General features: G+C 43.1%; 1 protein-coding gene across 2 annotated transcripts in view; it reads left to right on the top strand.

The window, feature by feature from the left end:
• The window catches only part of ptprn2 (protein tyrosine phosphatase receptor type N2), a 127,667-nt gene that overhangs the window by 92,545 nt on the left and 18,416 nt on the right, over positions 1 to 16,706 (top strand). For both annotated transcript variants that reach the window (XM_058646598.1, XM_058646589.1), the window contains exons 12-13: positions 10,571 to 10,786; positions 12,823 to 13,026. In XM_058646598.1, the coding sequence (XP_058502581.1) occupies positions 10,571 to 10,786; positions 12,823 to 13,026 (420 nt within the window). The remainder of the gene's footprint in view (positions 1 to 10,570; positions 10,787 to 12,822; positions 13,027 to 16,706) is intronic.

The raw sequence follows: 16,706 nt of genomic DNA, 5'->3' as shown, positions 1-16,706 counted from the left end.
ACACAATAGAATGAAGCATTACCTTCAATTACCTTTTAGGATCGGGATAGATTTTAGCAAACTCAGACCTTTCCTCTTAATATTTCGTATATAAGCTACATCTTAAATAAGGACTGTGATTAATGCAAATCAGCGAGTGTTACGTGCACTTTCTCACGACACATCTTCGCCGAGACTGAGTTGACTTAACTTTCAGTTTTTAAAGTCAAGTGCAGTTTGACTAATTCTGGCTGACATTTTAGAAAATGTGAACCTCACCCTTGTCAGACATATTGCTAATGTCAACACAGCTGCAGGTAGGAGAGGACTGTTGAGTCAAATCATTTGAGTTTTAGAGACCTTTACACTCCTTGGACGTGATGCATCTGGATCTGGGAAAAAAAATTGTGTGATTCTTTTTCGGGTAGCATAGAAAAAGGAGTGGGTACCGAAAGAAAAAATTGATTTGAAAGACCCTGTACATTCTGCCCTGATAAATTAATATCACAATCATGCGTGTTGTTACAGCTCAGCCAAGATAACAGCTTAGCATCTATGATGTAGAACAAGAAATACTTCTACCACTTTTAAGATGCTCTGGTGTCTATTTTAATCATGTACAATGTCAGAATTGTGTACAAATTGCAGCATTAGTTCTGGCACAATCTCTTTCATCACCAAGCCAAATTGATACGGAAAGATAAATATAATTTAAATATCAAATCATTGCCAAATCAAATCAAGATATTGTGAATTGAATTGATTCAGAAAATCAGTAACAATACCCAACCCAAACGGGCCAGAACTTTCAACATCTGGCAGTTATTTACAATGTACTGCATGTTAAAACAGTCTATTAACAATTTAAAATTGTTAATAAAAAAAATATATAAAAGTTTGATTTAGAAACAAACAATGTAGTTGTACACAAACACCAGAGTTTGCCAAAAACAGGCCAAAAAACTAGAAACTACATACAAGCGTTTTTACAACTCTCTTCTCTCTGGTGACAAAGACGCTGATTTGCCGGCTTCCTGCAACAGCGCGAGTGAAATTACCGTAATAACCACCATGTTGGCTCTGACGTGCAACTTCTCAGCTTCCAGGAACCGCTGGAATGTTTCCGATAGCACAAACCGTCGCGTAAATGCAGTAATGCAAAAATGCTCTTGCGCAAACGTGTCGCCTGTTAAAGGGTTAAATAAAATGCTTGACATCTGAGAGCGTATGGTGAGCATTGCCCTCTCGTGCCTGCAGCAGCCAAGTCTGCAAGATCAATCTGTGTCTTATAGTCTTTTATTAGCAGCAGAAATTCCTTCCTTTCAAAAAAAATCACAATGCACTACAATAACGTTGCTTTTTCGCCACGCGATATTCACCTTCTTTAGAAAGTTCAGCTTGATTGCTTGTTTTTGACAGAAACGACTAAAAAGTCTGAGGCAACATTTGATTACGGTGAGTATTCAGTAGGTTTTCACCAAAGCTCCCCCCCCCCCCAAAAAAAACCTGTGATTGCAGCTAAATGTACACACAAGGCTGTCGAGAAGACTGATGAAGTGTTTGTACAGGTGGTTGTCACTTCTAACATATGTTCCTGTCGTTAACTCCTACAGTTGCATCCGACTCAAAGTGTATAAGTATACGAGCTGTCACACACGCCTGAACAAAACATTAGTCTGATTTTCTTCTGGGAAGAATTGACGTGTGCCGTACGCTGCAATAAAAGAGCAACGATGTTTAGTCCTATATCAACCGCATGGATGTCAGTTACTGGCAATTTGGATTCTTGAGTTGTTTGAGCAGCTTGAGCAGAATTGAGAAGCCGCTTTCATCTATTTCTGTCTGATATCGAGGATCTATGTTTTAATGTATATTACACGTGAGCTTTTTGAGAGCAAAGATCGTCACAGGCCTTGGGTTGATTAGCTTGGATGGCAATTAAGTGAATTCAAATGTATCAGAAAGAGCGAGCGGCTTTGATAGCCACGTAAGCATCTATGTAACACAGATAAATCCATAATTAAAGCACAACTACAACACACAGGGTAAAGCAGGTTAAGAGAGTGCCTTGAAATCTGCTTTAATTTGTTGTCATCTTCATATAGATCACAACATTTCACATTACAGACGTGTATGGGTGTGATTTCCTACTCGAGGCTGTGACGCCACAGCACTGCTCGAGTTTGAAGTGCACATTGCAGCGCGCGTGTGTGTGTGTGTGTGTGTGTGTGGGTTTTTCCCTCTCTGCTTTAAATATAGTCGAGATGACAGGCATCGAATTTACCTTGATGTTTACTGCTTTTCAACTACTTGGCACTGGCACTGCCTGGGCTGGGATTCATATGCGAACAGGGCCTATTTGAACAAGCAAATCTGAGGGGGGTGAAAAAATACCAAAATGACATGGCTGACACACACACACGCACACACACACACACAATCTTTTGAATGGTTCCTCTCAGAGCAGGTGATGAGCATGAGACAGAACAATTCAAATGATCCAAGTAAAACGCAGAGATGGGACCTTTTTTGTGTGTGTGTGTGTGTCTTTGAACGGCAGCCACCGCGAAACACGGTGTCTCTCGCTCGCTACCTCTCACACGCACAGCAAGACACAATGCATTTCAGATGTTCACCTCACTGTCAAGTTCCGGCACCGTAAGTGATGTTAAAAGGGTGAGAGCAAAGTGTCACCTTTTATATTTTTTCTTATCTTCTGTGCGAGCGTAGCTTTACGACTGGCAGGCAAATGCAAACTGCTCTGCGCTCACTCACAATACACCAAAAACTGCATCATCCACAGACTGACAAGAAAACCATTAAACCCCCAGATGAGACTCTTCCTAGTATATCTTGTAATATCTCGACAGGAATAATAACAATAATAACATCTGGTGAATCCGATTAAGAAGAGGAAGAAAACAGAACACCCAACTGTGTTTTGTTTTGCATACATTTCTCTCTGCATTACAGTTTGAAGCTAATCCTCCGACACCTTCCCAAGTGGAGCCGCGGCAACAGTCTTGCTCGGATATTATGATGAATAATTTATCGCACCCCCATTTCAAAGGGCTGAGCAGAAATCCCAACTATTTTTGGTGTCGGGCGTTCGTTAAGACTGCAGGTGCATGTCAGCAGTTGTTCTTGTGCTGCAGTGCAAGCGGCGCGAGGCGCCCGCTGATTATCTTTATCGTGTGATTGCCGCGATGTGTTCCAGTGCTCTACAGATACACTTGCCTCCATGTCCTCTGGTTTTTCCCTCCTCTATTTTGCTGAAATACTGTAAATGACCTGCTCTGGCCTCTTTGTGCCCTGCATGGTGAAGATGTCCAGCCGCTGCACGTGCGGGTGAACACGCGCACAGATGTTGTGGAGGTGTAATTTACGCAAAGAGTGGTCCACGATCACCTGTGCGCGTGTATTCAAATTGCACACGCGTGTAAGCAGTTGTGAAAGTGTGCAGGCAAACACACCTAAACTAGATATTGTGTCTCCATTCCCTGTTCCTCGACGTATGTCTTTGCTCTGCCATCTCAGGTGCGACACTTGATCCTGACATTTGTTTAACATTCCTCATCCGCCTCTCCCAGCGACACAAGCGAGGTGCCGAGTATCTCCTCCTCGCGCTGTTTAAACACACACTCCATCTTTTTGCCCCTTTATTAGAAATGTGAAATGTGTCATGGAGGCAAACACCGGAGAGCAGTCAGTGCAGGATCGACGACAGATAAGCCCGGCGCGACTCGTGGCGACTGTTTCGAAAAACATGTGTTATCCCGAGGAAGCAGTTACCGGAGGAACACGCACACAAGGCGTGACAGCATCTACGAGCGTCGCCAGTGACCATGAGAGTGACTTCAGACTGTTCCTGCTGTTTGTCTCCTCGTGGAGGGTCTTTTTTAGTGAGAGTGAATCGATGCACGTCAAACCACCCCGGTGTGATATCCATTAGCGCCGGCCTCGCTGGAGGATGTGACATGGGTTGTGAAATCGTACTGTGCCGTGCGTAGTAGTGACTGAGGAGTGTGAAAATGTGTCCATTTTACGCAGAGTTCAAGCGCAAGGAAAACAACAGATGTCAGAGTCAGACGTCACTTCAAAGAGCGGTAGGGGACAACGTTTGATGTTTTCAGGGTTCAGGTAGCACTTGTTTGGGATGAGTGTGGATTTAGATGCGGCTGAAGGTTATTTCATGTTCCGTATGAAGCCTTCTTCACACTGAAATTAGAACGTATGCGCGGGATTTCTTGAACCTGAACCCACTGCAAAACATGAACGTGCTGAAAACGAATGAAATGTGACGTCACAAATGCACAGGAGACAAAAGAACAAGAAGGCAATACAGTAGTTCCTGTTTTGTATCTTTTACTTTGCATTGCGCTGGATATGACGCCACAATCTGCATCGCTTGCAAAAATGAAGACGACGATGAAGAAATGAGCGTGTCCACCCAGGTCTTGCTCTCCCACTAATGCCGACTGGAGCCAAAGGAGCCGTTTGACCCGGGATTGAGTGCAGATTAAACACATTCCCACAGGTCAGAAACATGTTTAAACCTGGGATTGAAGAGGTTTCTTTTTTGACCAGTGGGTTCTGGAATAAAAGGGAGAACAGGACTCACCTCCAGCTCTTTAGAGAACATTGTAGATACTGTATGATCGTATGGTTGACTCAATGTAAGGACTGATTTTCTGGGGATTAACTTCAGGGCCCACGATTTCTTTCTTTTGGTAATAAAAACCACTCGGTGGCAGTCGTGATAAAAGTCTCCCACTCTGCATTACTCCTGCATCCGTCCTACATTAGCGCGACAACGCTCACTCACTGCAGCTGGTTCTTTCTTGTATTCAAATGCTGCAAGATAAAAAGGGGAAGGGGAAAAAAAAAAATTGCCTCTCGAGTGATGGGTGGCTGGAACATTTTCGCGCCCTCTGGTAGGCGAAAAACAGAATTTGTATTCTGAATAATTCCTGATAAATGAGTGTGCAAGTGTGCAGAAAGCATGACCTGAGAAGTGTCACTCCTGGGGGCAGCTAAGAGATGAATAAGGAAGGATCAAAGTCTTGTTTTTTGAGGAAACAAAAAAACATTTTTTTGCAAAATGCAGCGACAGTGTCAGTTCTGCAGCAGCATTGTGTGTCGGCCGTTGTGGTTTTTTCTTTTCTTCTTTAATTGTTGAGTCAGTTTGAGCATGTTCTGCTGCAGATTTCGTCCCTGCGGGCCGCCTGGTTGGCTCTGCTTTTCTTTTTTTTTTGTGTTGAGGGTGGGGTGGCGGCGTCCGATGCGGCCGCAGACCCAGGCTGGACAGCGAGCTGGTTTTTGTTCTCCCCTTCACATTGCCAACTCCAGCTGTCACACAGAAGGACAATGGAGGAGAGGTGGGGGGGTGCTCTCTGAATGGAAAAAATAAACTGGAGAGCCCCCGTCACACAGCCCCCCTCCCCAGGACTCGTCATCTGCATTTGACAGGACCCCCGTTCTCATCTCTTCACCGCCCCTTTTCTTTTTCTTTCTCCTTTTCTCACCCTGTGCTCTCCATAATCCCCCTTTCTCTCTCTCTCCCTGCTAACTGCAGCTGTTGCTCTCCATTGGATCATTTTTTTTCAGACTGATTGCTAATTAGGAAAGCATTTTAGTGAGTTATACCTATAAAACTTGTTAAACTTGCAATTTCCCCTCTCCGTTTTCTTAATTCTGGGAAGATCTTTGGGGGTGGGGTGTTGACCAGAGAAAAGAGAGCAGCCAATTATGCACAATTTACTAAGCATGTTTCAGACTGCACCCAATCTCCCGTGCAGCATTCATATACTTTACAGCTACTATACTGTGTGGTAGCCTCTTGTTATAGCACTCACTTCAGCCTTGAATATAGAAGCCTACTTTGAAGAATAGACTGCCCCATCTCCCTTATTCTGCTCACATAACTGAATCCCTGGGAGAGGGAGCAGAGGAAAAGGAGAGCCTGAGAAAACAGCAATTCACACACCAAACACAGAGACCCCTAGTAGCTCAACAAATGAGTGACTAGCCCTATGCCCATTCATATCAGCCCCTCAGCCCGCAAGCCTATTAGCCAGGCATCGCTCCTTGAACATTCACTGTCGACAACATGTGGAGGCATCGCTATAGCAACCAGTGGATATGACATGTGCAATGGACGGGGACTCCTGAGCTGCTGAATATAAGGAGGGGCTCAGCCTTAACTAAACGATCGAGAGAAAAAAAAACCTCAACCCCACCACCACCTCCCCATCTCTTTTCATTGGCACAGAGGCGCTGAAAGGACTCACTAGTGGGGCTTCTGCACATTCTTCCGAAGCTCGGAAAATCAGGCGGGCATATCCCACATTCTTCTCCCCTTTTCTTAGTCCCTTCGACTCGCTCTTTTATTTTTCCTCCCTCTCCCTCTCTTTTTCTTCATCTTCGTGCTGAAGCCGCGCTCTTTTGTTGGCGCAGAGGAGACGCACAGCGCACGCAGGAGCCTCGCACACGGGGGAACTTTTTTCGGAGAAGCGGACTGATGAGTGAGTGAGTGTGTGTGTGTGTGTGAGTGAGTGAGTGTGTGAGTGGGCGGTCGGGACGCACGGCACAGACGCGTCTTGGAGCTGCTGCGCGTCTCGGGCGTCAGTGGTTACACCGACATGCTCTCTGGAATACAAGAAGAGGCAGCAGCAGCAGCAGCAGCAGCGCAATCCGCCGTTTGCTGCGCAATGTGCGCTCCTCTGCGCCGCAACATGGATCTGGGTAATTATCTCCGCGCTTGTCCGTGTGTGCGTCCTGTTTGGTGCCGTGTTCACTGTGCAAGTTTTAAATCATTTAATCGCCCTTGAAAACTTTACAGAACAATCCCCGTTGAAGGTTGAGTGAAAAATGAATGTTCATGTGCTGCAGGTTATTTATTTGTAGCAGATGTGGTTTCATCAGGGTTTTTTTCGAAGATGCAAAATCCTTTTTTTGGTGTTATAAAATGTGAAAATCCTCCCGCAGATATTGATAATGTAAAGGAAAGAATAGTGGGTGTTGAAGGCACGCGCTCTTCGGTGCGCACATCTGGCTGCAGAGGACAAAGTTTGTGTGCAGGTTCATCTTTACCTGCTGTTGTCCGGGAGCACTTTCAGCTCATAAACCCTCACAACTGAGAGCTCGTAAATCCGCTCTGTGTTTGCATCATTTATACTATTTTAATCACGCGCATAGGTGCAAAATACACACATGTAATTATAAAATGTTACATTCTTCTTTGTCCATTTTTTCCAAAGATTCTAACAGGAGTGAAAGATTCATTCGTGCAGTTTTATTTTTTCTGTTAAATGTTTGTGTTTCCTCCTTTTTCAAATGAATTGTTTTTTTTTTTTAATTCTGTTTGAAAATAGGACTTAGGAGGAGCAGTTTCTGCCTTTTTTTCCCTTATATACATTTGACAGATGAGCTCAGTATTTCTTATTGGTGAGATAGAAACGATGCATTTTTGAATCTCTTTTTTTTTGCGGGAACAGATTTAATTCAAATCCACAATTGTAGCTGTGATCCTGTTTTTCAAACCTTGATGTTTGGGTGTTTGAGGTTTGGCTGTTGGTTTTAAGAGGACTTTCCTTTTGTATTTAAAAAAAAAAAAAAAAAAAAAAGGTATTGTGATGTGAGTGAATGGATGGCCAGCCGCCCCAACAACACCTCTCTGCCTGACCTCTCCTCTCCATCATTTGAATAATCCAGAGCACCCGATATCCATCTGCCCCTTGTCTCTCCCCTTAGATTGGCTAATTCACCAGTCTGAGCCAATATGAATAGAAGAGAGAGAGGTAGAAGGGGGGAAATCTGTCACAGGCAGAGATTAAAATCTTCACTGGGTATGGATCTCACACACAAAGCACAAATAGCACTATATGGAGATAAATGAAAAATGCACTTAGTGAAGTTTGAGGACGTAATTTGATTGGAGGGAGAGTCAAACAAACTGCACCGAAATAAGGTTTTAAATCCTATTTTTTTAGTTGTTGCAAAATCCAGTTTATTTTCTCCAGTCTGCTTTAATTTAGATAAATGAGTTTTTGAATCATGACTTCCTTCTAAGAAAAAGAAAAACATAGTTATACTATTAAAAATAAATATATAAATAATAAATAAAGAAAAGCCACTGTGTAGTGCAAAAGTGTGTATGGCCATGAATGTAATCCTTCACATCTTCTTTCATTTTCTCCCTCATTCTGTTTGTCCTCTGGCTTTTATCCACACATGCTCTCGTCCTTCAAATCCTCCTTTATGCCTGCACTACATTTAAATCCTCTCTGCTTCCACGGTGGAAGTGCTTTTAATTCAAGTTGTTTACCTGAATATATATATATCTTTTTTTAATTTTTTTTCAAGAGGATGCACAGATTGTAGAGGGCCACATATTTAATTAGATTTGATTAACAGGCCTTTCCCTTTTCCTTTTTTCCTTTATTTGGTTTGTTTGTGGAAAAAAGAGAACATTGTATGCAAAGGGAATAGCTTGGATTTGTTCTCAGTGCTGGAAATAGGTTTAAACAGGCTTGAACTAATAGGTCTATAGGGGGCACTTTGGTGTCGGTATTGAGCCACGACATCGATGACACACACTGTGCCTCACTGACATTAAAACGTGTTGAAATACTACGTGAAAACAGACTCTTTTTTTTATCGTGAGTCTAGGTCAGACGAGCCCTGCGTCGCGTTCATTTCTAAATGTGATTGCTGTGTGTTCATGTGACGGCTGAAGTGCACAGGCGAATCACTGGATCGAGGCCATCTCTCCCCTCTGTGCTCGTACACGAGCCTCTTCAGAGCTCTCAGTTGTTGTCTAACCTCTTAATGCTTGATTGAAACGACATCCTCGAGCCTCGGCAATTACAATCAACAACAACTGTCATCAGGCCCCACGCACTAATTGAGCAGACCTGGGCATCGGCACCACCTTCTGAAAAGATGGGCAATTATGAGGCACAAGGTCAAACAACACTGTTGCTGGTCTGAGGTTGAAGTGTGTTGTTTTGGAAATGCTTTAACAAGACCTAGGCATCTTTCAGCCAGACCATTAAACACCTCAGGCTAAATGTCAGAGCTCCACCATTTTATTTTTATTTTTTTTCCCCCTCCGAGTCGTAGATTTAATTCACTTTCATCAACCATCAACCTTTCAATATTGCAAGCAGACAATTAGGAGTCTGCTGATGTATTTATTTGTGCTCTGTTATTGATATTGCCCTTTTGTAGATGAGCTATAGCCACTGGCATGTATGGAGCTGGTTAGAATTAGATCAAAACTGTGAAGAATTGCCTCCTTTTCCTGTCAAATATGGCTATAATTATTATTCTATTAATTTAATTTGAGTAAAAATGTGCTGGGCTAAGTGTTTTATGTGTTTGAGAGTTTAATACAAACTGTCTTCATCAGTCATTTAAGTAAATCTTTTAACAGTAGCTATGCAGTATTTCTCATAGCTTTTGTGTGGCTGGTAATTGAACTCTACATATATATATATATATATATATATATATATACACACATATATATATATATATATATATATATATGTATATATATATATACACCACAATATAACCAATTTAATATATTCATATTATGTTAATGCAACAGAGACAAACAAAGGATTCCTGTGAATCCTTTGGCCCAAATTTGCAAAATCTTTCAGTGTTTTCCACAATTAATTGGTTTCTGACCTGATGTTATCACAAATAATTACCGATTTCGCCCCGGCCTAAATTATGAGCTGCAATGCTGTACGAATTTCATGAGTTATTAACACATAGAACACTTATTTTAACCTACACTGATTAGAAGAAAAAAAAATCTTGGTGCTAAATGGTGTTACAGCACATTAGAAGCAGGTCTACCATGATGCAGTGAGACCAACACTATATACCTTCCTGTGTGAATGAACGTACAATGTGGGTGAGAATATTTGAAAAGGCCTTTCTCTCCAACCAGTGGGTGATGTATGAAGGTCCAGTCTGGGCTACTTGTGTCTCTCCAGTCCCCAGTAGCCATTATGGCTGTGCGAATTGGGCCGAGGCCTAATCCAGGCAAACTCGGGACCAGAGGAGCTAATTAAGCACAAGCTTTTAGTATCTCAACCTCCTGTAGCTGCACAGTGCCAGCTCGCCCCCATGCCAGCACTAAATGGGGTTGTAAATATCTATAGTGGGGAGCAGTGTGGAGAAAGCACTGGACAGGGGCTTGGTAATAGGGGGTGACTGAGTCTGAATGCACATTATAAGGCCAGTGTTAGAGCTGGCTAATGAGTGGGGCTGGTCAGACAGTGGAGGAGGAGGTGGTGGTGGGTGGGTTGGTGGGTGGAAGGAAAAGCAGGGAGGAAGTGGAGGAAGGTGAGAAAGCACTCGCAGCACCACTGAATCCTCATTTTTTTTCTTTTTAACTGGAAAGTCAAGCTTTCAGGTGAAAACTGATGCACTGCAGACTTGATATTGCAGTTGCTGTAAATCAAAAATGACTTCATCAATCAGGAAAGAGACAGGGTGTCATCCTTTACTGCCGTGACAGTGTGTTCTCACTCTCTCTCTCTCTCTCTCTGTGTTTGTGTGTGTCCTCCAGAGGGGCAGCCTGACCCAGATCCCCGTAGTGAAGGAGACCAGGGTGGAGTCGGGCCAGTTCCTGCTGCTCTCCGTCCTCTGCATGCTCTTCATCCTGGTGGCGCTGGCAGTGTCCGCCACTTTCTTCTGCGTGCGTCAACGCTCGCATCTCCACATGAAGGAGAAGCTGGCCAGCCTGGGGACTGACACCAGCACTGATGCCACTGCAACCTATCAGGTTAGACCAGCCCCCCCACCACCACCACCCCTTCTGCTATGAGCCAATCAGAGGCCAGGGCACCACACTCTGGGCAGATACAGCTTATTATCTGATTGGTTTCAAAGTGTAGTTGTGTTAATGTGCACATGTTCGAATGATTCTCTCCCCTACCTTGAACTCTTTTATTTATTTGTTTTTATTTTTATTTTCCAGTACATGAATTTAAATCAGAAATCACTTTACATAATTTATTTATCCTTTTTTTTTTTTCCTTTTGACTTATTGCTCCAGTAGATTCTTTACATCCAATTACTCAGCGCTCAGCCATGCCTGAGAGGAGTGTGCATGTCAGAGAGATACACAGTGAGGGTGGGAAGAGGTGGAGGGGTGGAGTGGGGGGGTGGAGGGGGGAAGCAGGCCGCCGCTGTGACCTATTCCCACTCTTCCTCCGAGGCCACGGGCAGCCTGGGCTGTATTGATTTTTGGCGCTGGGGCTCAGCTGTGCCCAGCATGGCACTCAGAACACATTTATCTGCATGTCGCGTTAACATTTTCAATATTTAATCAGGTTTTCACAGGGCTGCTCTCAGTGTGTCTGTCTTATCGTGGCCACAGAGACACACACACAAAAAAATGCACATTTTGTAATCATCATTTTTAACATTTATACTGTTAAAAGTGTACTGTTTTTTTTAAAGTGCTCTGTCAGGTGTTGCTGTAGTTTTTTCTCTATGTTTGACACCTACAGTTGTTTAGGGAGAGTGGTTTGCAGCGCAGTGGCAGTGGGGTATTTTTAGATTGCACCACAGACTGTGGGCATTGTCTCCTCTTGGCCTGTTTTTATTCTTATTAGTGGTCTGAAACCAGGAGGAAACTGTAATCCCATGACCTATGTTCCTGTCTGGGCTGTGTGTGTCTCTGCTCTGGCCCTCTCTTGTGCTAACCGCATCTCCTGCCCGCCTCTGGGACAATATCTGGGCTCCAGTACAACACGGCGCTTTGCAGAAATGTTGAGAAATAGGATGAATTATGAGGTGGACCTGGATATTGCCCCGAGGCCAAGGCCCAGGGCGCCACTTCATGGCTCTAATCATTAAAGTCTGACGGCGGTGAAGCAGATCCAAGACCAGGGCTTAGAGAGGCCTGTGCTCCAGAGGGAAATATCACTATGATAGATCATGAGATAGTGTGAGCTTTCACAAGGCATTTTTCTCCGGCCCGCTCTGCCCTTGCTGTTATTAATTGAGTATGGCCATGAATTTGGTCGCGATGTGTGGTTGGGCCACCTAAATCCTAACATAATGGGGTTTAAATATTATACTTTTCACTTAAAAATGCCAAGTGTGAACACACATTATGAAAGGAATGAGTCCAAACTTATGTTAAATATTATTTTTTTTTTATTATTATTTTTTACTAACAAATGCCTAGTCTTCAATTTTTCGATGCCCCTCCCTCTGCAGTGAGACACGATGGGAGAAAAGCTGAGTCACTGAGAAAAGTGTAATCTTCGTAGCAGTGGGTCTCTGGCATATTTCAGACACCTCAGTGCATCAATCAAAATAGAGAATTATACTTTACAATTGTACCAATGCATTTTTATCTCCTTCGGCTCTGTGTTGTGATATGAATTCATACTGGAGATACAATTTGATTGATGGACTGCACCTTTTCTGCTTCTATTTTTGGTCCAAGTGGGTCCAAATTCAATTTTTTCCCCCAGCTAAATGATCCATTGTCAAACACTGAAGGCAGTGCTGCATGGCAGCGTGGTGTGACACTCTTTGTTTGTTCCATAAAGCATGCAGACTTCACCAACCATGTCTTTTTGACATAATTAGTGTAAACTCCATAATCCACAAGGATAATCCATTAATCTACAGACAAGTGAGGAAAGATCAAGTCAGTTACAGGATTTTTTTACAAGGTACATTTATAAAACTCAGCCCCCAAGACCATGGATGAGCACATAATATGAAAAGAACCTTGAAAAACCTTGAAATGACTCAAAAGCACCAGCGCTTCACCACTATCACCTCCTCTAATCCCCACAGGAGCTGTGTCGCCAGAGAATGGCGATCAGGACGTCAGAGCGCGTGGAGCGGCCAGAGACACTGCGGCACTCGCGGCTCAACAGCGTGTCGTCACAGTTCAGCGATGGCCCCGCGGCGAGCCCGTCCACCCGCAGCAGCACCTCCTCCTGGTGCGAGGAGCCAGTGCCGTCCAACATGGACATCTCCACCGGTCACATGATTCTAGTAAGGAGCATCACACTTGGATTGTACAATGTCAAGAGTTTGTGCGAACAGCAGCACGCGAAGCTGGTTTCTTGTCCTACACGGTTTAAGTGTAGTTTGCAAAACACATTTTAAATGTATTTTTTCCTGGTTTGTGTAAACAACAGAGAAGCTTGTAGTTGACAGCACCACAGCTCTCTGCTTATGTCAACAGAAAGTAACTAACAGTTAGTTTCACAGTCAAAATAATGAGCTAAACGTTTTGGATAAACAGTAAAAGTATGTTGGACTAAAGCTGATATTTATATAAACATAAAGTATATAAATGGTGTGTTTATCATAGAAGTGTCAGTGCGATTGGATTCTTTTCTTTAAATTCTTTGGACAATAATACGATATTTGCCAGTATCAAAAATACTGCTGATTGATATTAAACAGCATTATGTGTCCATTTTACACAGTTTAATGTTTATTTTATTTAATTTGGCACTTTTATCTGAACATACAGGAGTATGAATCAAGGTTTATTGATACTGCTTATATTATTATCCATTACTCATTGATTCCGTCAGCCCGACTTAACATTCAGTTTAAAATAAAACTCAAATGAACAGATTTGCTTTTGGAACATGATGATTCAGGAGTATTTGGGTTAATCTGTGCTTCAAATAGAGCTTATTGTTCTACAGAAACAGGGATTTCACATATTTAGGGAGGTTACATTGCAGTGTGTGTGCTTTATAAAAAAGCATTTTCTGGGCTGGAAACCAGCAGCCTGATTTCTCTCTGTTTATCTGTTGGGGTGTGTCTCTTATTCATCCCTATTTCACCTCATTTCTTTCACAGCCCTGTTATCTTAGTGTTTTTTTCATCACTCTTCCCGCTGTTTTTTTTCTCCCTCTTTCTTTATCTTGGCTCTGTTGTCTTCATTCTCTCCCCCCACCCCAACTTTTTTTTTCCACCCTCTACTGTGTCATTGTCTCTCTTTATCCTTCCGTCCTGCTCCTCTCCCCTCTGTCATTTTCATCTTTTACCCCCTCCGTCTCTCATCTCGCTGCAGCAAAAATAAGAGAGACATTGTTTTGTGTGATGAGAGCTGCTCAAAAGTGGAATGTCATTACCCATGTGATTGTCATTTGGATGTTTTAGAAATTTCTGGAGGTGTTTTTTCTCTCTCTCTCTCTCTCTCTCTCACTCCACTCTCTCTTTTCGGGGGAGGGAGGGGCCTCCGGGTTGCCAACGCATTCACAAACCCACAATGGATTGTTTTAATTTTGCACAACTTTCGCTTCATTCATTTGAGACAAGCTTGATAAAAGAGATGGATAGATGCCTCGCAGTGTTTCCATTAATGGAGAGAGCATTCATCACACTGCAAGTCTAGCTTTTATACTGGGAGGCTGTAATGAATGAGAGTGAATCTGAGTAATGCCTTGTATCGGTGGTAATAGATGGGTTTTGTTGCACTCGTCAAGGCTTGTTTGTGAAGCCCCTTTTGAAAACACTGACAATAGAGGAGCATTTAGCCCCGCGATGACAAAAGAGCCACAGTGAATCATTTCCAGGAGCAGTTATTATTAGCCCTGATTTCTTCACAGCAGCACTGCATGCATTATAATGTAGAGAAGGTAAAACGCACAGGGACCTCTGCCTCCCTTTTATGCCGTGATTGACATGGAGATGTCCTATACAGGATCTTCCTTAAAATTCTAGCGCCATCTATCACGAGCACCGTGTGTGAGATTGCCTTGTTATCACTGATCTCAGACCTATATATTCCCATCTCTGCTCTGCTCTCCTCTCATCTCCCCTCTTGCTCTTTGGAGCAGACACTGTGTGGAGTGGGATGATGAATACCCGGCTTTCTAAAGCACACATGCTGTGGGTCCTTTTTGAGGCCTGATCACCCCCCTCTCTCTCTCTCTCTCTCTCTGTCTCTCTCTCCCTTTCTCTGTGTCTTTCACCACACACACATACAGAGAGTTGGTAAATGAACTATGACGCTGCGCCCCGCTGTGTGGCCCACCTCAAGTTTTGAAAAGTCTTGCATAATGACTTCCAACTTCTAAACGGAAAGTGGAAGCCTCTGTTTGCTGAGTCATGTGCCGTGTTTTTCGGAGAGCTTTGATAAAACTCTGCTGTGTTACATGTTTTCATCTCCGTTTTTTTTTTGTGCTGCAGCGTAGGGATAAAACAAATGTACAAATGCTTCCTACTAAATGATTTAGAATGGAGAAAAAAAAAAAAGCATATGTTTCCCCATGCTGTGGCTGTACTGTGTATTTATGAGAGGGGGGTTTTCAGCACCATGGACAGCAATTTGCATTTGTCAAACTTACTTTTTCTCCTCAGAAAAACTCATTTGTATTCTTGCTCTCCCGCTGTGTCAAAACAGGGTTAAAATATCCATCACTGTTTTGGTTGTGTCACTTTGCTCTAATCAACCTTTATGCTTAAAAAAAAAAAAAAAAAAAAAGAGGCAGGGGGAATCAATGATGATGTAGCTTGAGGCTATTCTTATTCTGTTGAGTAGTTACTGTTCCCTTTTCTAAAAGATTAATTATTTCTTCAAAAAGAATAATAGATTCAGGCAAAAGGGGGAGAAAAAAAAGCCACTCACTCATGCAACATATTCTGCCCTTAGTGACTTTTACTGGCAATTTTAACTTTACTTGAGCTTAAAAACGATTTGTGTCTCCTTGTTTTTCAATAAAAAAAACAATGTGTGCTTTTCATTTAGTGATGATTAGTCACACAAGCCATACATATTAATTCCTTTGTTAAACTCTCACCACTGTTTATAATATCATTAAGCTCCCTGTACGAACTGTTACCGGCATTGTTTGTTTTAATTTGACAACGGAAGCTCGGCAGTAATATGTTACCTGTTGTGTCTGTCTCCCCTGGATCTCCCTTCCTCCTGATTTCACCCATCAAGCCTCTGCTGCCGTGGAGACTGCTCAGGAAGGATTAGACATTGTTTCCCTGACACCCCGGCCTTCCATCCCAACCCCCTGATTGGCAGACATAATCCCCCCATTCACTAAACCTTCGTTACCCTGTCTCTGGAATACGCCACGGTCCACTGCCTCCCTCCCTGGAATCGGGAGGGCTTGATGATAAGGGCCTGCTGTTATGCATTGCGCTAAGCTGCAGAAATATGAATCTGGAATGCAATCGATTGAGAGTGTCGTTTGAATTGAAGGGGGATGCATTTCAGTGCGTGGATGTATCAAGAACGTGGAGGTGTAATATTGGTTCGGGGAGGTGGAAATGCTGTCAAACTGGCACGCTGAGACTACTTGTACTGGTGACAAGATCATAGTGGTGACAGGTTCTGTCAAGTGGCCATAATTCCATGCTGTCATTTCCCTGGAAAGACAGCACTAAGCTTTGTGCGTAGTCGTCTGCCATTTAAATAGATTTTTTTATTTATTTCATAGTTTCATATGATTACAAGTTCAAAGTGCAGCAGCAGAAAGTGTTTCAGAAATTCCGTTCTGTCTCTAATGGGTTCAGGTAGAACACGCTGTGCTGCTGTTGTCTGTCATTATGCAGCCGCATTAATCACAAGAGTTGATCTTCTTCACTCTGTGTGGCTTCGAAGACCCGAGTGTCACCTTTGCCACCGCGTCGAACAATAAAGTTTGATTTCCATTGTTTGCAACAATTTCGTGTGATATTCCTTGCGTGCACAGAGG

Source organism: Solea solea, chromosome 1 (genome assembly GCF_958295425.1).
Source record: "Solea solea chromosome 1, fSolSol10.1, whole genome shotgun sequence".
Lineage (NCBI taxonomy): Eukaryota > Metazoa > Chordata > Actinopteri > Pleuronectiformes > Soleidae > Solea > Solea solea.
The sequence above is the reverse complement of the archived record's forward strand: the minus strand, read 5'-3'. Positions and strand labels throughout refer to the sequence as shown.